Below are 20,647 nucleotides of genomic sequence, written 5' to 3' on the forward strand. Positions count from 1 at the left end.
ATTCCCACTTTTCATTTTCGGAAACGATAGTACGCAATCAATTAAGACCCTTGTAAAAGGTTCCTCAAATGCTGGAATGAGTATTAAGGGCGCTGGTTTTATCATTGCTTAAGGTTTCCCTATCACTTGACATGTGTGACATGATCGACATAATTTAACTACATCTTTATGTAGTCCAGGCCAATACAAATGTTTTTAGATTTTAGCTTGAATTTTCCTTATTCCCAAATGACCTCCCACTGGTACCTCATGTGCAACTCGCAACACCTCCTTTCTATACCCTACCGGCAATACTACTTGATGAACTTCTGCCCACTTTTCATCCGCCTGCATATGTAAAAATCTCCATTTTCTCATCAAGACATCATTTTTAAGGTAATAGCACACTGGTATACACTCAGATTCCTCCTCCGTGTATGCTTTCTGATACATCCATCTTATTTCTATATCTTTCTGTTGTAACTCCGCCAATTTTCCTGAACTAAAAATATCCGCCTCATCCCCCATCTGTTCTTGTTCTTCTTCAACCATCTGATCAAAAATCATTTCTGATAACTGCACTTTATCTTCATTCTTTGATTTCTCCTCTTGTCTTCAACTGTTGTTTTGCGACCTTGTTACTTCACAATCCGGAAAAATCACAGGATATTCTTCCTTACACTTCAGTTGTCTGATTTTTCCACCGGTTTATCAAGCACAGTAGGCATCACTCCCACCTGCGATCCAGCTGTATCATTACCTAAGATAAACTGTATTCCTGGACAAGATAGTTTCTCTATAACTTCACCACCATTCACTGGACTTTCCAACCTTACCTTACATAATGGAACACTACTCTTCTCACCCTGAATTCCACATATTACCACCTTTTCTGGCAACATTCTTCCCAAACTACATAACTCCTCATCTCTTACCATTAAAGATTGACTAGCTCAGCTCCCGTATCTCTTAAAATTGTGACTTCTTTACCTGCTCCTCCTCGTACACATGAGTAAACTTTACCCACCCAAGTAAATTCTTTAAAGAGATCTGGCACCTTCTTATCAATCACCTCTTGATCAGGTTGCCCAATCTTTTGCACCTCCTTCGCTTCATTTGGGCTTTCCTTCAACACTTAAACAAACCCCATGTCTTATCCTGTTTTACCACATCAGCCTTCCAAGTGCTTTTCTTCAACCACCAACACTGTGACTTTACATAGCCTAGTTTATTACAGTGAAAACATTTGAAACTTTCCATGTCTCTTCCACCCTCCTGGATTTCTTTTTTAGTCTGAGGTACACTCTCCTTATTATCTCTCATCAGATCACCTTTCCTGAACCACTTGAGTATTTCTCATGTCCCCAGTTTCTATCCCTCACAGACTGAAACTGATGTCGGAAACCAAACTTTGATTGATGAACTAATTCATAATCATCTGCCATTTCTGATGCTAACCTTGCAGTTTTAACCCTCTGCTCTTCCACAGGTTCTCACTTCATCAGGAATTGAAGTTTTTAACTTCTCCAAAAGTATAATTTATCTGAGAGCTTCATACGTTTGTTCCATTTTCAAAGCCCTTATTCATCTATCAAAATTATTCTGTTTGATCCTTTCAAAATGCATGTATGTTTGACCAGGTTCTTTCCTTACATTTCTAAACCTTTGTTGGCTTCAGGCACTAGTTCATATGCACCTAAGATAGATTTTTTCACCTCCTCATATGACCCAGATACCTCCTCCGGTAGTGATGCAGACACTTCAATAGCCCTACCTACCAGCTTTGTTTGAATCAGTGATACCCACATGTCCAGTGGCCATTTCATTTGTTTAGCCACCTTCTCAAATGAAATGAAAAAGACTTCTACTTCCTTCTTGTCTGACCTTGGCAATGCTTGGACATATTTAAATTGATCTCCACCAAGCCTTCGGTGATGATGCTCTTTCTCACTACCCTCATCACTATCATCCAACTGTACGTTTCCCTTTACTTCCACCAATTCTAACTGACTGTCATGTTTCATGGCCATTTTCTCAAGTTCAAACTCTCTCTCTTTATCCCTGATCTGTACCTCCCTTTCTCGTTCTTTTTGATCTGCTCGGGCTATTCCTTCTTTTCTCCTTTCTTCTCTCTCCTTTTCTTTTTCCTCTCTATCTTTCTCTCTTTCTTTGTCCTCGCTCTTTCTTTCGTATTCAAGCTGCTTTAATTCTTTCTCATGGTCCATTTGTTTAATTTGTAACTGAATTTTTGCCATTTCCAATGAGTCAGATTGTATCTCAGGCAATTTTAAATGCTTAGCCACCGCCACAATTACCTCACCTTTACGCATTTTGTCATGTAATTTTTTTTTAATAAATTTAGATTACCCAATTATTTTTTCCAATTAAGGGGCAATTTAGCGTGGCCAATCCACCTACTCTGCACATTTTTGGGTTGTGGGGGCGAAACCCACGCAGACACGGGGAGAATGTGCAAACTCCACACGGACTGTGACCCAGAGCCGGGATCGAACCTGGGACCTCAGCGCCGTGAGGCAGCTGTGCTAACCACTAGGCCACCGTGCTGCCCTTTGTCATGTAATGTTAACTGCAATGTTTTTGCCAACTCTAAAAGGGTGTTTTTAGTCTCTGCCCGTAAGGTACTGCTTGTGACCATCTTCACCCCAAAAAACTTCAGAGCCTTTGAAAGAGCCATTGTCCACAACACACTCCATACTTAAACTGAAATACCACACCGGAAAAGCAACCACAATATGCTCACCCCTCACTGTTTTTAAGTTCACTCAGCCAATCCAATAGATAGAATTTTATCCGCCTTGAGCCCCCAATTTGTTAAGGTCCAGGGTTTAAACAACCTCAAAGTGTATTATGGAGTTCACCTGGCCCTTAACTTTGAATTTATTGTGGCACATGGGTCTGCCTTTCAGGTGTTATTCAACAGAGTTTATTTATGAAACCAGTTAACACTTTATAAACCCACAGTAAACATCTTAACAACTATCAACACCAATAAATCCCCAAAGAATACAGTAGTCAACAGATAACCCTTGATAAATTCCCAAACAACATCCAGAAGGCAAAAGACCCTTTTAACACACAGATCAGATTTAAATTCTCTAATGAGGGCAGTTATCCCTTTTATATCACCCAAATGAACACTCTTTAGCTTGTAGAGAGATCTATGCACATCGGCTGGCTTTCACTGCAGCTCTTCTCTCTGCAAATCAAACTAAAAACTCACTCTGTAGCAGCCTGCTCAAAAACGAAAGTAAAGCAGACAGACAGCCCAAATCTACCCACACTCTGACATCACTGATAAACACCCATTTCTTACAGACCCATTTCTTAAAGGTACTCTCACATGACAAAAGACAAAATAAATTAATGACTCTCCCTTCTCAAGAACCCTGGGTATAATTGCCTAGAGGAGAGTGTGAGAAAAGCAGTTCAAAGTTACCACACTGAAGGTGTGAGCAGGGCAGGAACTCTGCAAAGCAGCCAGTTTTAACAGAAATAACTAAAAGTATCTCTGACTGTGGAAGTCAATCAGCCAGCAGAAGGGTTGCAGCTGGATAAAGAACTGAAATCTCTACTGAACTGCATCACATCCAAACTGAAGAATTAACTATTCACCAGCAGAAGCCAACTATACTGAAAGCAATCGTTAACGGCTGCAACAAGACATCTACTCCTCGCAACTCAAGGACTGTTCTGCATAACATCTTATTTATATTTATTCAATAATAATCTTTATTAGAGTCACAAGTAGGCTTACATTAACACCGCAAGTTAATGAAGTTACTGAGAAAATCCCCTAGTCGCCACACTTCGTTGCCTGTTCGGGTACAGTGAGGGAGAATTCAGAACGTCCAATTCACGTAACAAGCACATCTTTAGGGGCTATTACTATTATACTCAATTCTTACTTCTAATCTGCATGAATGTAGATGCATGTATTTTATCATTCCCCTATACCCTCAGTAATTAATAAACTTGCTCCATCGTAACTCAAGAAAGCCTGGTTGAATTGGTTCCTTAATAAACAGTTTTGAGTTTGGAAAAGGTATCCACGGGAAAGGAATCCTTGTTAGATTAACCTTTGTTGCTGCCACCGAGGGTGGGTTGAATAAAGACACGAAGCCAGTCATCCCTCCTCACCCTGGTTTGTGGCACCTACACGTCAGGGACAGCAGCTTTCAAGGTAGCAGCTCACTATCACCTTCAGAAGGGCAACTACAGATAGGCACTAGCCAGCGACACCCACATCCCATACATTAATTTTTTTTAAACTTAGGCGGTATCCCAATAAATTGAGGGGTCTTGCTTGGATCAACAACATTTATGGACCGCCACCTGGAGCTGGTCATAACAAGCCTAAAGTTCAGTCACTATAAATTGCAATCCTCCTATCAAGGATGCTTCAGTCAACAAAAACAAGGTATGTTAGTATTGCTTGAGGCCTGTAAAAACATACCGTGATAGGTGACTCTGGTAAGAATATCAGATACTAAATTGGAAATCAAATGAAATCAAAAGTCAGAGTTAATGAGGAGTTCAACATAGCAATGGTCACATTGATGCCTGTAATATGCAAAGAGCTTCTTGAAACTTCTTGACAGAAATATAACGATTATATTTCCAACTGTAATTCTAGCGGTAAGTCTGATGCAGAGAAAATATTATACGAGTAGTTGAAAGCAACCAACTTTTAAATTATAGGTCCAACTCTGGTTCCGATAGGGATTTTGTTCTATCATGATACTCTTATTATATGGTGATTAACGTTTCAATGGTGGTCTTTATGGTTTCAAAGGACTTAATTTAATAATCTTTATTGTCATAAGTAGGCTTACATTAACACTGTGATGAAATTACTGTGAAAAGCCCCTGGTCACCACATTCTGGCGCCTGTTCGGGTAAAATTCAGTATGTCCAATTCACCTAACAGCACGTCTTTCAGGACTTTGGGAGGAAATCGGAGCACCTGGAGGAAACCCACACAGACACAGGGAGAACGTGTACACTCCACGCAGACAGTGATCCAAGACGGGAATTGAACCTGGGACCCTAGATCTGTGAAGCTACAGTGCTACCCACTGTACCAAATCAACTGTCTCAGCATAGGTAAAGCTCTGATTCTTATCTCTTAAATTTACACTCATGAAAGATTACTTTATTGCAAAAATTTACCTCCGGAGAACAGCTCCTTCACAAGTGTGTTAAAAGTCACAAGGATGTGATATTCACAATACCAATAAGTTTAACAACATCCTCAGAGCAGTTTTGCCCTGCCACTGGAACCAATATCTACCTTCCCCACCCCACCATTGGCGTTTTATGCCACAGTATGTTTTGTCCACACAATAACTGAAGAAGCTCAACATCATGACAGCACCCTCCTTTCCCACCACCTCTACCATGGAGAAAAATGAGAGCAGTAATAGAACATAGAACACGGTGCAGAAGGAGGCCATTCGGCCCATCTAGTCTGCACCGACCCACTTAAGCCCTCACTTCCACCTTATCCCCGTAACCCAATAACTCCTCCTAACCTTTTTGGTCACTCAGGGCAATTTATCATGGCCAATTCACCTAACCTGCATGTCTTTGGACTGTGGGAGGAAACTGGAGCAACCGGAGGAAACACACGCAGACACGGGGAGAACATGCAGACTCCGCACAGACAGTGACCCAGCAGGGAATTGAACCTGGGACCCTGGCGCTGTGAAGCCACAGTGCTACCTACTTGTGCTACTATGCTGCCCAATGTTGTGGGAACACCTCGACCTCCAAGTCACATACCGTAGTGACCTGGACGCTTATTACTGTTCTTTCAGAGTTACTGGATCAAAATCATAGAATCACAAAAATTGGAGCAGTTGAACGTGCGGCATGGCGGCACAGTGGTTAGCACTGTTCACCTAACCTGCATGTCTTTGGACTGTGGGAGGAAACTGGAGCAACCGGAGGAAACACACGCAGACACGGGGAGAACGTGCAGACTCCGCACAGACAGTGACCCGGGTGGGTTCAATTCCGGCCTCGGGTGACTGTGGAGTTTGCACTTTCTCACTGCATCTGCATAGGTTTCCTCCGGGTGCTCCGGTTTCCTCCCATAGTCCAAAGCTGTGCAGGTCAGGTGGGCTGGCCATGCTAAATTGCCCCATCGTATCCAAAAGGTTAGGTGGGGTTACTGGATTACGGGGATAGGGTAGAGTCGTGGGTTTTAGTCGGGTGCTCTTTCCAAGGGCCGATGCAGACTTGATGGGTCAAATGGTCTCCTTTTGCACATCCCACAAACAAAATTTCAAAAGTGCACTGTGTGGAAATGGCATAATTCCCACCAGGGGAGTTATCTTGACTTGAAAGATTACAAAGGATTCAGTGATGGCACACAATGAAAAATTTAAAATATAGCTCATTTCTAGATATTATTCTACCTCTGCTGGTACAGGAGATAATGGCTTTTATGGGTTTGATCCAGAAGTATAGATAGTGAGTTCTGAGAAAATAAGCAATGATGACTTTCATAAGATAAAAGGCATCAAGCTAATTCCTTGAACAGGAATCTTACCTCCTGAATAAATAAACAAACAGTCTGTCCTTCAGATTCCTGTTCTGAAGGAAGGGCTAAAACTGAACTGTTAACCCAAATGTTTAGAGAAGCTAACAATCCTGTTGTGTATTTACAGAATTTTTCTTTTGGTTGTATAATTTTAGATGGAGTGGGCAGTCACAGGATGAGATTCTCATTTCACTGACGTGGCAAAAACACTGTTGTGGTTTGCCCAGCTAGTGACCTCGCATTACTCCACAATACAATGCAGAGGAAAAATAATGCCTCTACAATTCACACTCTCTGACATTAGCTGCTCCATAGCAAAAATGAATGGAGACACGCCAAAATATTTTGAGGCTAGTTCACATAAATGATGATATCTGGATGCAAATCAAAGTAAAATTGATAATCTGGTGACTGCCAGTTGAAGCTATGTCCTTTTACTAAGCCACTTGCATACCCAATTTGTTAGTAAACCATTGGCTTTCACTACAATGGAATAAATCAATAACAAAGACATACTTTATTTTAAAAATACAATGTATATGACTTCTTAAATTAGAATTCATGTGTTAAAGGTTTAAAAAGAAAATTAATTAAATACAACAGTAAGGTGAGCTATTACAGCCATATTATGGAGACAGAACCGTCTTAGCTTTTTAAGGCTGACTAAAACCTGTATGTGGTACATTGCAACACTTTCTTGGCATTTTATGGATTCCTGCCCTTTAGGAATACAGGCTTTGGTCACACTCAAATTTGTTATGGGCCAGGGTTTAGCGACCCCCAAAGTGTATCATGGAGTTCACCAAGTTTGAATAGATTCTGGTTATGGGAAAACACACGGGCCTACTCTGCAGGTCTGATGCAACAGAAATCTACAGTACTTTTAATTTAAAACACTGTTTATTTATGAAACAAGTTTACACTTTATAAACCCACAGTAAACATCTTAACAACTATCAACACCAATAAATCCCCCAAAGAATACGGTACTCTCTAAGTAACTCTTAATCTTTCCTTGAAACATCCATAAGACAAAAAGAACCCTTTGAACAGAAAGACATCAGGTTTAACTTCACTATTGAGAACAGTTACCACTTTGAAATCACCAAATGAACATTCATAAGCTTGCAGAGATTCAGACACATCTTGCTCTGATTGCAGCTTTTCCAAATCTAAAACAAAACTAAACACACCCTGTAGCTGCGAGCCCAAAGCGAAAGTAAAAGCAGACAGACAGACCAGCTCCACCCACATTCTGACATCATTGATACACATCCATTTTTTCAAGTTACATCCACTAGATGTTTTTCAAAACACCCATTTCTTAAAGGTACTCTCACATGACAAATAATAGTACCATCAAGAATTGTGCTGCGGATTAACCATCAGGATTGAATAAATCTTACAGGCATGTTTTCTGTATCCAGTTTCATATTGATCAGGTTGGGTGGATCCAGAAGCTGAAGAACAGAATGTGGTCAGCCCACCACCGCTACTCCCTTCACTGACCTGTAAGGATAGTCACAATTAACATGACTGCAATTGTACACTTCATATAATTATGGTCTAAACTTTCCTTTTCATATCCATTATGTAAATTTGCCAGGTATTAAATTCACAGTACTATTGGTCATATTCTTTTTTTAAAATAAATTTAGAGCGCCCAATTCATTTTTTCCAATTAAGGGGCAATTTATTGTGGCCAATCCACCTACCTTGCACATCTTTGGGTTGTGGGGGCGAAACCCACACAAACACAGAATGTGCAAACTCCACATGGACAGTGACCCAGGGCCGGGATCGAACCTGGAACCTCGGCGCCGTCAGACAGCAGTGCTAACCATTGCACCACCGTGCTGTCCTTGATTCTTTTGAGTACTAAGCCACTTAGCTTTCATAAATGTACAACCCATAAACCCATAGCCATTAACTACAAAATATAGAGAAATAAGAGTTCCATGTTGTTTAGTTTGTGAAAGGCAGAAAATAAAACAAATTTTCTTGCAATTAGTTTCCAAAAAAGCTTCCTTCAGGCAATAAAAATCCCTGCGTTACTTACCCTGAGCTAGAAGCATCATCAAAATAGAGATTTTTTTGGATCAGATTTTTAAAATAAACTAAAGCTCTTTTACACTTTTAAACAGTAACACAATTAAAATATTCAGATAATCATAAAGGTCTTGGCTTCATGCTTGTGGCTTTATGATGTAATTAATCCCCCAACTCGATTAATGCTGTAAAATAATCAATAACAATTCAACTAATTTCAATGCAGAAGTATAAAAATTAATCCTTTTGAATCCTCAGTGCCTTGCAAAAAATGTTTGTCACTAGCATATGACAATATCATATCACTGATGATTAGTATTGAGCCCTAATGCAAATTACAGTGACAATCAATACCTGAGATACAAGTGTAACATTTTGAGGAATAGCAGGAAAATGAGCAAAAGGGTGAAATCCACAGATCAGAAAGATTGTTCTGGTATCTTCCCCATTCACATTTTGTAAACATCAATCCTATTAAATTGAAGCTACTGTTATGTTCTAATGGACCATGATTGAGTCAGCGTACCAAAGAACATCTAGACTAGTGGAATTTATTATTGTATAACAAACTATGGGTTGGAAACTAATACGAACAAACTTGAACAATCACAAACATAACTAACCAAGGCGACTTCTCCTACAGATTTTCCCTGGATTGCAGTGTCACATGGTCTAACTTGCCTGCCACCTAGTGGTTGGAGGTCAAAGATTTTTACATGTACAATTGCTTATGCATATCACTTACAACTACAGCACAATGAACATGATAAAAACTTGTTGCATGTTCTTCCTTCATTTAAAATTACAGAACACTGCAGACCTGCTGTTAGATGCCACTTAAGTCGGCAGACTCTCTCTAATGCTGACGCAGCTTATTATCAGTTTAAACAGGTTGTGCTAGGGCAGCATGGTGGCCTAGTGGTTAGCACAGCCGCCTCATGGCGCTGAGGTCCCAGGTTCGATCCCGGCTCTGGGTCACTGTCTGTGTGGAGTTTGCACATTCTCCCCGTGTCTGCATGGGTTTCGCCCCCACAACCCAAAAATGTGCAGAGTAGGTGGATTGGCCACGCTAAATTGCCCCTTAATTGGAAAAAATAATTGGGTAATCTAAATTTAAAAAAAAAAGGAGTGTGATGCAATACTCTCCCTTTAAACAGGTTGTGCTTGCTGACAACCGAAACAAAAAATAATAGTACCATCACCATCTTCTCAAGGAAATTAAGAATGGCCAACAAATGCTGATCTTGCCAATGATATTTGCACCACATGAAAGAATAAAACGCATCCATCTTGAAGTAACATAAAACAAGCTCCCTGGAGCTTTCCATTTTCATACTATCCATTGTTTATTTATGTCTTTACCCTTAACAACAACCATCTCCCCCACCCCCCATCACTCATTGTGAGAATCCAGTTCCAGACAAGGCCTGTGTTTTAGCTTGGAAACCAGTCCCTGTGTGGGAGGTGGAAACCAGTCCCTGTGTGGGAGGTGGAAACCAGTCCCTGTGTGGGAGGTGGTGGTGGTGGTGGTGGATGGGGGCATTAAGTATTATTATGAAGAAGTATTACTCCACCATTCATTTTTCTAAAAAATTTATAAAACATTAAAAAAACATATGTTTAAAAAATGGCAACTTATAAAATGTCATTTTTAATAATGAAGTTAGCTGAAAAAAATTGTTAGAAGGCAATCTGAAGCAGCACTCACAAAGGCTCATCAAAGCTGATTAGCCCCGCTTCAGATTAAATTAGTGAATACATACAGAAACCATTTTAATAAAAATATGTGATATGACCAGTGGGCAGGATTCTCCGTCCCACCAGTTTTCCGGTGCAATGCCCCCCCCGCTGGTAGCGGGATTCTCCATCCTGCCAGCCGGCCTATGGGATTTCCCACTGTGGGCAGCCCCACACTGTCAGGAAATCCCCGGACCTGGGTGCGCTGTCGGCACAATGGAGCATCCCACCCATGGAGAATCCACCCTGTGTAGATTGGAAAATTAACAGCAGACGCTGCCCGAGGTTTCCTACCATTACCTTCATTAGTTAGAAATAAAATGGGGCAGCACGGTGGCACAATGGGTTAGCTCTGCTGCCTCACTGTGCCGAGGTCCCAGGTTTGATCCCGGCTCTGGATCCCTGTCCGTGTGGAGTTTGCACATTCTCCCCATGTTTGCATGGGTTTCGCCCCACAGCCCAAAGATGTGCAGGCTATGTGGTTGGCCATGTTAAATTGCCTCTTAATTGGAAAAAAAAATGAATTGGGTACTCTTAAATTTAAAAAATAAAATAAAATGGAGGTTAGGTCAGATCTCTACTCCATCAATATGACAAATCCAAGATTTAGTAATAATCAACGTACTAAATTCAGCCCAGTAAACTTTGCATGTAGCACTCCTTTTTGAAAGAGAATTTTTCTCCAAAGAAGTTATTAGTATCAACAAAACAGTTCTGGGATACTGTGGTAGTTTTAAAATCATACTGCAGTCAAACCTCAGGAAGTCTGTTGTTCGTAGCACAGATCGAGCCTGACTTTCCGTCACCGAGAGTATCTACTTTTATCTTATATAGGAACAGTTCATGTGCAGCCCACACCACCAGAGGTGGGACAGCAGGGGCAGGCTCAGGTGGCCTGTCAAACAGTCATCAACAGGACCATTGGCTGCTGGGACCCCCTCCCAAGACCACATTGACCGGAAGCCAGAGAAGTTTCTGGAAAAAGCGGGTGGAGGAGGATAAAAGTAGGCATCTCAGAGCAGAAGACTCGCAGCAAAGACTCGGTGTGTGAAGTGACCTTGATCCGACGAGAGGGAAGCAAGCAAGCAAGAAACAGCCAGCGAGAATCACCTTTGCAAAGAGGAACCAGAGGGACTCGGGGATCAGATCTACAACTTACCAGACCACCTTTGCGGGTAATATATTCAAATCCTGGGTATTTCTTGTATGCATAGTGGGTAATGTCTGGGTTAACTATATTTAATAAAGTGTGTTGCACTATATCCGTATATGTACTTTGTTCTATTCATAAATAAAGACATCTGGGTAAACTTTAATTAAGGAGCTGTTTGAAGTATCTGAATTGGGCAGATGCAACAATACATAATGGCAACATTCGATCCATTATTTGATTTTATACACTAGAACTTCCAGCATCATTGAATTGTACTTGAGCTAAATGATCACTTTGATTGTTTATGTTGTCAAAATCTGAACGATACACAAATTAACTCCTGCACCTAAAAACAAACTTGTTTTATTTTCTTGTGGAAGAGTTCAAATATGAACTGAGGGGTACAAACCTGACTGCCTTGGGAACCTCTTCTATCAGGTGAGAATGATCCAGCCTTCAACCTGCCAACCTCTAATCTTACTGTACCTTGCGCACACTAAAAATCAGAACATAAAGGTTACTTTATTTATTGAACGTTTGAGAATATTTCAACATGTACAAGTCGCAAGTACAATGAGATAATTTGTTAGGAACTTTATGCAGTGCATTACATCACATAACATTACAAAAACTTATCAATCTTCCAGCAAATTCCTTAAAGGTTACTTAATTTTAACTAATTTATACAGAAAAAACCCAGGCATGTATTATAGAATCACAGAATAGGATTATAGAATTCCTAATCATAGATATCATAGAATTTGCAGTGCAGAAGGAGGCCATTCGGCCCATCGAGTCTGCACCGGCTCTTGGAATGAGCACCCTACCCAAGGTCAACACCTCCGCCTTATCCCCATAACCCAGTAACCCCACCCAAAGCTAAGGGAAATTTTGGACACTAAGGGCAATTTATCATGGCCAATCCACCTAACCTGCACATCTTTGGACTGTGGGAGGAAACTGAAGCACCCGGAGGAAACCCACGCACACACGGGGAGGATGTGCAGACTCCACACAGACAGTGACCCAAGCTGGAATCGAACCTGGGACCCTGGAGCTGTGAAGCAATTGTGCTATCCACAAGGCTACCGTGCTGCCCTAAATGTGCAGGAGGCCATCGGCCCATCAAGTCATCACCAACCCTCTGAAAGAAACCCCATGTCCGCACCCCATCCCCATAACCCAGTAACCCCACCTAACCTTTTGGACACTAGGGGCAATTTAGCATGGCCAATCCATCTAACTTGCACTTCTTTGGGCTGTGGGAGGAAACCGGAGCACCCGGGGGAAATCCACACAGACCCGGAGAGAACGTGCAGACTCCACACAGTCAGTCGAGGCTGGAATCAAACCCGGGTCTTTGGTGCTGTGAGGAAGCACTGCTAACCACTTTGCCATTGTGCCGTCAAAAAAGAACTCCTTCCTTCTTGAGGAGTTTATCATTGTTTTAATTATTCTTTGCAATGTGCTAACAAGGTATGAGACTTTTGGGGAACCAGTTTCTTACATGTGCCAGAGCTGAAGGTATAGAGGACTACTTATGCCTGCTGGGAACTGAACATTTCTGGGTCGAACGAATTAGGAGAATGGGTTAGAGAGACCTGGAACATTGGGCTTTTGTTCCTTTAATGCTGCAGTGGAATTCCAATGCCACCTCCTAAAAATCTTTTTAAAAAATGCAGTACCCTGGCACTCCTTCTGAAAAACCCTGCAACGTGGCCTGTCACTACGCCCTAGCTGACTGGAAGGTACACAGGCAGGTTAAAGATCTGCAAGTATATCGGCACAGAAATTGAGAGTTTAGTAGAGATATATGGAGATTGCCTGAAGCCGCTTAAATGGCTCAGGGCACTAAATGTGGGGGGAATTCCAGAGTTAGAAGGTGCAGCGTACTTCAGATGCTCAGCATCCAGACAGAGCTACCTATGTGAAGACACTTGCTTAAAAATACAAGTGTTGCTTTTTGGCACAATTTTGTAATTTGTCATTTATGAATTGTTGGATAAAAAATAGGAAAATTCAATAAAAACATTATTAAAATAAAGAAAAATTCTCCTTCATACTTGAGCAGTTTATCTTTGCTTTAATTATTCTTTTCCATGTTAATAAAGGACCCAATTATCTTCTTTCTATATTATTCAAAACTTTCTTCGGCATTTTTAGCACTTGATTCTTACTCCCCCTTTTAGTTCTAGTTTAGTTTCAAGTTTTTCAATTATCCAAAGAATTCTGCTCTTTGATCTACCCATGCTTTATAGAATATGTCTATGATATACTTCATCTCAGATTTTCAGACTTTCTGCTGTTCAGTCATCTGTTTTGCAAACTTTTCTGCTGACTTAACTTAGACCAGAGGCGAGATTCTCCCGAATCTGCGCGATGGCCCGACGCCGGCATAAAAAACGACGCAAACCACTCCGGCGTCGGGCCAACTGGAAGTTGCGAAATTCTTGCGGAGGGGTTGGCGGCGCCGAAGGGACTGTGCGAGTTAGCACATACGCAGAACTGCCGGCGTGGTTCAGCGCATGTGCAGACTGGCCGGTGTATTCTAGTGCATACGCAGGGGGGCGTGCCTTCTTCATGCCGGCCATGGCGGAGCCCTACAGGGACCGGCACGGAAGGAAGGAGTGCCCCCATGGCACAGGCCCGCCCGCAGATCGGTGGACCCCGATCCCGACCCCCCCCCCCCCCCCAGGAAGACTGCACCAGCCAACTTACCTGCCAGGTCCTGCTATGTGGGACCATGTCCAATCCACGCCAGCTGGACTGGCCAGAAACCGACGGCCACTCAGCCCATTGGGGCCCAGAGAATTGCCGGGGGGCCGCTGTCAACAGCCCCCGACCGGCGCGGCATGATCTCTGACCCCGCCTAAAAACCGGCGCCAGAGAGCAGCCGGCGCGGGATTCACGCCACTCCCCCACCCCACCGGGAATTCTCCAACTGGAATTCTATGCCACAGGAAGACTGTCAACAGGAGCAAAGACGGTATAAGCATTGGAAGTTATGGGCAAACATTCATATACATCATGGAAGTGATGGAAAGAGTGAAGATTTTTATCTGCTGCTGTCTGTTGACTAAATAATGCAATGAATCGTATGGTACTTGAATCCATAACTCAGATCAAAGCAAAAATGCAGAATGGAGCACATTCACGCAGTCTGAGCTCTCATTGGGGAGTCAACCTCGAAGATAAATGATTTTATCGGTGTATCCTACTTTTAAAGAAATCTCGATGCATTGACTGGGAAGGAATAAGAAAATGGTGCAAAACAATCAGGAGGATCGAAATGTCAATAAGTTTATATTTACAGAATTCATATGGGGCTGGACTTTATTGTGGTGATACAAAGTGCAGATAGCATGAGAGAATAATAGTATGAGAGAAATCTGGAATTAGTGCAGCTGTCAGCGGCTTTTTAAGAGTCACTTTGTTATGGTTTTATTTCAAGGCTACCTATTCAATTAGCATCAGCGGATTTAATGATGATGTGCATGATGCAATTTCAATGCAATGATTTGAAGGCGCTCTCATGAAATGAGAGTTGGAGGAGTTTGGAGTTATCATGAAGAGCTACAGACCTCCTACTATGGGTTGAGATGGACAAAGGCTGGCTGCACACTGCTCCAACAACATCTCCCTGTATGTGCGGTTTGGGGCTATATGGTTGTGAGGGAGATGCTCTTTATTAGTGGAGAAGAAATGTATGCAACCAAGATAAGGGAGGAGGCCAGCAATATAACTATGTGCCATTCCTTTGGATCCAATGCAAGAAGTAATTCAATAATGTTGAGAGCATTAGGTGAACAAAGCTCATTCCTTCCACTCAGAGATTTCCTGTTACTTATTACAGAACACCAAGGAGCGGCAGAGAACTGGAGATGGAGTCAAAAGAGATCTAAACGTTAGTGGAGCCTCAGCATACCTGGCCTTTGGAATTGAGGTTCTCCGAGCTGACAGAATTAAATATCAGGTAGCTACATGTCAACAACCATATGTTTATGTGCAAAATGATAATTTTAAGCATTCTTACTTTCACATTAAACAGTCATGTCCCACAGACCCTACATGTGCTCAGCAAGAGATGGCCCATGATGCATGAATTACAAATTAGGAGCAGGGCGAGGTCATTTAGTCTCTCAAGCCTGTTTCATTATTTGATAAGATAATGGCTGATCTCATTATAGCCTGAAATCCACACTCTCTATTCCCAGCAACCTTTGACTCTCTTCTAAATCAAGAATCTATCTACTTCTCATGAAAATATTTAGTAACCCTGCCTCCCCTACTTTCCAGACAAGAGAGTTCCAAAGTCACTCAACCCTCTCAAAAAAACATTTCTCCATATCGGTCTTCGGGAGATCCTTTATTTTTAAATTGTGTCCCCTTGTTCTAATCTCTCCCACAAGGAGAAAGGTCCTTCAGCATCCACCCTGTAAAGTCCACTCAGGATCCTCTGTTACAATAAGATCACTATTGTCGCCACGATGATGATGAATCCAGAGAGGAGCTCAATTCTCTGAGGGTGATCTGTCAGAGGACTCATGCAGACCGTATACCAGCTCAGATACTCACACTTCCGTGATTATTGGGCTTTCACACAGTAATTTTCATTTCACAAGTTAGCAATAGCGGAGTCAGGGGCAGGAATGGAAATCTCGAGTTGGAACAGGATTTTCCAAGCTTTGCTCGACTAAATGCAGATGATGTACCCTGGGGGCTATCAACATCAGATATATTTGTTGAGCAGCAGCAGAGAATGTGCAGTGTACTGGCAGGTGCAATTGTGGAGAGATTAGAGGAATCCATTTCAAGCAGAAGTGCTACAATGTTGAAGGCATTTTTGATGATATCTTCTACTATGAAAACATGGCCAACAGCATGAAACATCAAAGCAACCACACCAGTGCTTGAAGGCATTATTATCCAAAACTCTCAGTGCCACCTCAAATAGGATAAATGATAACCTGGCATTGGTCTCTCATTGCCTCACTAATCTGTAGCAGAGTGTGCTCCAGCCACATTGCTTGCAGGTAAGTGCAACTGGGCCACAAGAGTAATGAAGGTGAAACTGGAAATGGAAGTTGTAACACTGCACAGAGCGTTTTCATTTCTCACCCATTGCTCCTTCCTCCCAGTCAGAGCCGCATAGCTAATATCCCAGTGCAGGTGGAATAGTCTTTTTCAGGGCTTGCAAAACTGAGATTGCCAGGAGCACCTTGATAATCAGAACAGCGATCTGGGCAGCCTGCTTTTACGTGAAGGCACAGGAGTTGGCTGCACTATGTGGAAGAGTAAAAAATTGTAGTTGCATAAGGGCATGCAGATGGATCTGTTTATACTTTTTTGAATAGTTAGGTTTGCCCATTTAACCATATTAATATTATTCTTTTGTATCACTTTACCAGTTTGCCTTTTTTTGATTGATAACTGGAAATGTGACGAAAAATGGCAAGACGTGAACTGATGTGGAGCAATGGAGGCTTGTGAAAGGAAGACTTGGCTGTTTGCAGGACTTCTTTGTGCTGATAACATTGGCTGGGGATTTGAGAGTGCGAAGGTGGCCTCTGTATGTGGTAGTTAGATAAGTGTACCTCACACCTCAGATAGCAATGCTTGCCCACATCAGTTTCCAGCTCCTTATGCTCCTCCTCTACCTCAACATAATTATACCAGGGTTGGATTTACATCACATCTGGGAGTAATCCCAGCTGTGCCATGAAATAAATGTTTGCTCAGTCAGCCTTGCATAATTGTGGGCATAGTTCACATCATTGGTGGTTCTGGAAAACAAGCCATCAATCACCTAACTTATACATTTGTTGGTCACTCTTTGTGAGATTTATAAAATTTATTTGGCAGGTCCCTGGAAGAAGAGGGGCATAACCATAGAGGGGGGGGGGGGGGGGGGGGGGGTAGTAAATTTGACAGCCATTGGTAAAGTAGGAGCACTTGGTCCAGTTGGCAGTAAGTTTTCTTCAAGCAGACTCATGCCACCTGATTGAAAACTATGAGGCTATTTAGACACTGGTGTTTAAACAAGCCCTGTCCCAGTGGCAGGTTAGAGTTCACCTGTCAGTAAGAACACTTATTGGCATTTTTTGCTGTCACGGTTTTATCACCATGTTCTTGCGTTGCTTTTACTGATGAGTTCAGAGCATCGTCTCCAGTCTCTCCGGGTACAGTTCTAAAGTGGCTAAAAGAGGCATTGCAGGGAGTTGCCTGATAAGTTCCGGGACCCAGGGAGGAGAGAGTAGGGAAGTCTGGAGGAGTTGTGAGGGGGATCCTGAGGTCACCACACCTTAAGGGGAGGATGTCCCCAATCAGAAGTGGTCACACTGCCGCTCAAGGTAGAATTTTTTTTTTTCCTTCCCCCCCCCACGAACTGTCATCCACCCACCTTCCTAAAAATTGAGGCTGGGCAGGAAAGGCCCTTAAATAGTCTTCCCAATCGAGATCCTACTGCTCCAGCATAAAATGGCAACCAGATCGCTGCAGGTGGGAACCGGGACAGAATCTCGTCCCTGTAATTTCATTCTCCCCCACCACCTCCCCACTTCCTCAAAGATCCCCTGTGAAAGGGGTTGGGGTGGTGGTGGTGGGGGTAGAAAATTCTGGCCAAAATGACTGAATGCACATAATGAGTACATCATCGTCAAAATATGTTTTTTTTTACTGCTAAAGTTACAGGTCTTGGTCAAACTTGCTATTCACAAATCTTTGTCAAGTCATAATTTGTGCATTAGTCATACCTTTAGCATAGCAGCAACAGTCTCTTGGGTTGCATTTCGAACATCTTCCCCATTCACAGATAGTATCTGGTCTCCTTGAACAAGTCTTCGATCCAGATCTACTATACCTCCTTTTACAATGTCTGACACAAAGACCCCAATGTCATTTCTGTGGAAAAGAAATACAGACTTTCTTCAGATTCTACAAATACTGGGCAGATGCTTTGCTCCGAAGGGGGGCAAAAAAGCTTCAGTTAACATTATATTCACAAACTGTTAAAGATTTTAATGATCTGGACTTTGTGACAAATATTCCATAACGTCTTGGGCGAGAGTTTTGGTTTGTACCAGGAACACTGAATTATCTCTGTACAGTGCAAAACCAGGCATTTTAAACTGTTACCCTGTAAAGCAATCTATGTTTTCCTCAATTTAATTGGAAGGAAAATCAAGTGGGGTTTTTGTTTTACAAGCATGCAATCTGATCGATTTAATTTTCGTTGCACCCTCAAAATCTAGTCTGTCTGGATACGGGTCTAGGAGAATCACGTCTTATGTACAAAATATGGATGATCATTAAATATGCTAACAGCAAGAGATTTAGAAACAAGAATTATTGAAAACTATTCAAGTTTCTGTTGCACTTGAGTTGGAATTGGTTATACCTGAATTATGACAGGGATTCAAATATCTATTACACACCATTTCAGCTTCCAAAACTCATCATGTTCACTTGATCTTCAGAAGTATCTGCTTCTAAGTACTCTGTATAAAATAAATGACAAGGCACATGTTGATCCTCCCTCTATTCTACCCTCAAAAGTACACGCAGTGCCAGCATCTGAGTTGGTGGCTGTGAATGTCAGATCAAGTGATGGCGCTTCTTTGGATTTCTGCTCTTGTTCTCATACAGGCAAATCCTGGATTCCTGAAAGCTTAAGTGGAGAATGATGGGGTTGGGGTAATGGAACTAGGGTGTGTGGAAAACAAGTGGTCCATGGTTGCACCATCTCCAGCTTGTGCTTCACACCAGAAAATGGGATAAGGATGAAGTGAGATTTGACCAGATCATAAGGCAGGAATATATCATCATCCTGGATGGTTCAGTGACAGCAGCTGTAATACCCTCAATGACTGCTGTGCCAATAGTGTGGAGCACTGTTGCCTCTCATGAGTTCAGGAGATGCAGCCATGCCAGGCCTTTGAACATAGTAATAGGGGCAGGCATTTAACACCGTAACCCTGTTCTGCTATTCAACGAGAGCACCTAACGCCACATGCTTGCTTTTACAGCACTGCAAAATTCTGTAATTTTTAAGGTTCTATGTTGGTTTGAAGTAACATTTTAGTATTGTACCGTATCCATTTTTAAGTAATCTAGTTGAATATGACTGGTGAGAGAGACAATTTATAGTTCAAAGCAGGAAAGCAGTTGTGTCTGTGAGGATTGCTGCTCTTCTTGATCACCTAATCAGCTGAAAGGTGCCAAAATGTCTCAGAAACTTAAAAGATTTAAAGAGATCAGCAAGTTTTGGGCAACAGTTTGAACTCAACATAGCTTCCTTTTCCTGAAAATTGTTACACAAAATCCTGTCTTTGAATTAAAACTTAGGCTTTCAACCACGTCTACAGCACAAGAACAACCAGTGTTCCATGAAGATATATTCCTAGAAATTGCTGCTCATGTCTGTTCTTAATGTTTACTATCCATGAGAAGAGGTTAACATGTCTACATGAACTGTCTACAACAGTTTGCATTACTGATAAGAGGATGTATCATTTGTTCGCAATGGATTATAATTTCTGGGACCGAAAAAGAAATAAGAGATGGACATTTGTCTCAGAAGACAAATGGGGCGGCTAGGGGCTTTTCACAGTAACTTCATTGAAGCCTACTTGTGACAATAAGCGATTTTCATTTTTCAAGACATGACTCTAGGTACAGAGGTGGGTGACACAGGTGACCATTATCCAATGAAAGGATTCATTCAGACTATTTCCTATTAACGGACGAAGAACAGAATTTGGGATAAACCTCAGAGCCTTCCTTGTTATAGTGCCACCATTGTCATAGAATAATGATACCACAGAAACATAGTAACATATTTCGGAGACAGAAGAAAAATACATCATTTGTGCAGTCAGCTCTCAAGGAAGCCTGGGTCTTGAGGGATAAGAACTTGCAAAAAATCCCACATAGGGTTAACAGTATTCAGCAAAAGAAGTTTGAAATGCACATAGCCTTTATCAAACAGGCGTTAAGAAAACAGCTTGCAATAGCTCAAGCTGCAAAACTGATGCTTGTCTTTCAAGTTAAAGCAGATTGAACTTTTAGTTACATGGAGAGAAATAATATTTTGCACCTTCTTTGAAGTTAATTATTTTAGTAAGCAGTTATTAAAGAATTGCCAGGATCTTCAGTTGAATTTGGTG

At 41.8% G+C, this 20,647-nt stretch overlaps 1 protein-coding gene across 12 annotated transcripts in view; it reads right to left on the bottom strand.

Moving 5' to 3' along the window:
* The window catches only part of LOC119970168 (multiple PDZ domain protein), a 416,554-nt gene that overhangs the window by 21,380 nt on the left and 374,527 nt on the right, over positions 1–20,647 (bottom strand). For all 12 annotated transcript variants that reach the window (XM_038804325.1, XM_038804326.1, XM_038804336.1 and 9 more), the window contains 3 exons: positions 18,236–18,383; positions 11,893–11,979; positions 7,951–8,053 (listed from right to left, as the gene is read on the bottom strand). In XM_038804325.1, coding sequence (XP_038660253.1) covers positions 7,951–8,053; positions 11,893–11,979; positions 18,236–18,383 — 338 coding nt within the window. The remainder of the gene's footprint in view (positions 1–7,950; positions 8,054–11,892; positions 11,980–18,235; positions 18,384–20,647) is intronic.

The sequence above is a fragment of the Scyliorhinus canicula genome, chromosome 8 (genome assembly GCF_902713615.1).
Source record: "Scyliorhinus canicula chromosome 8, sScyCan1.1, whole genome shotgun sequence".
NCBI lineage: Eukaryota > Metazoa > Chordata > Chondrichthyes > Carcharhiniformes > Scyliorhinidae > Scyliorhinus > Scyliorhinus canicula.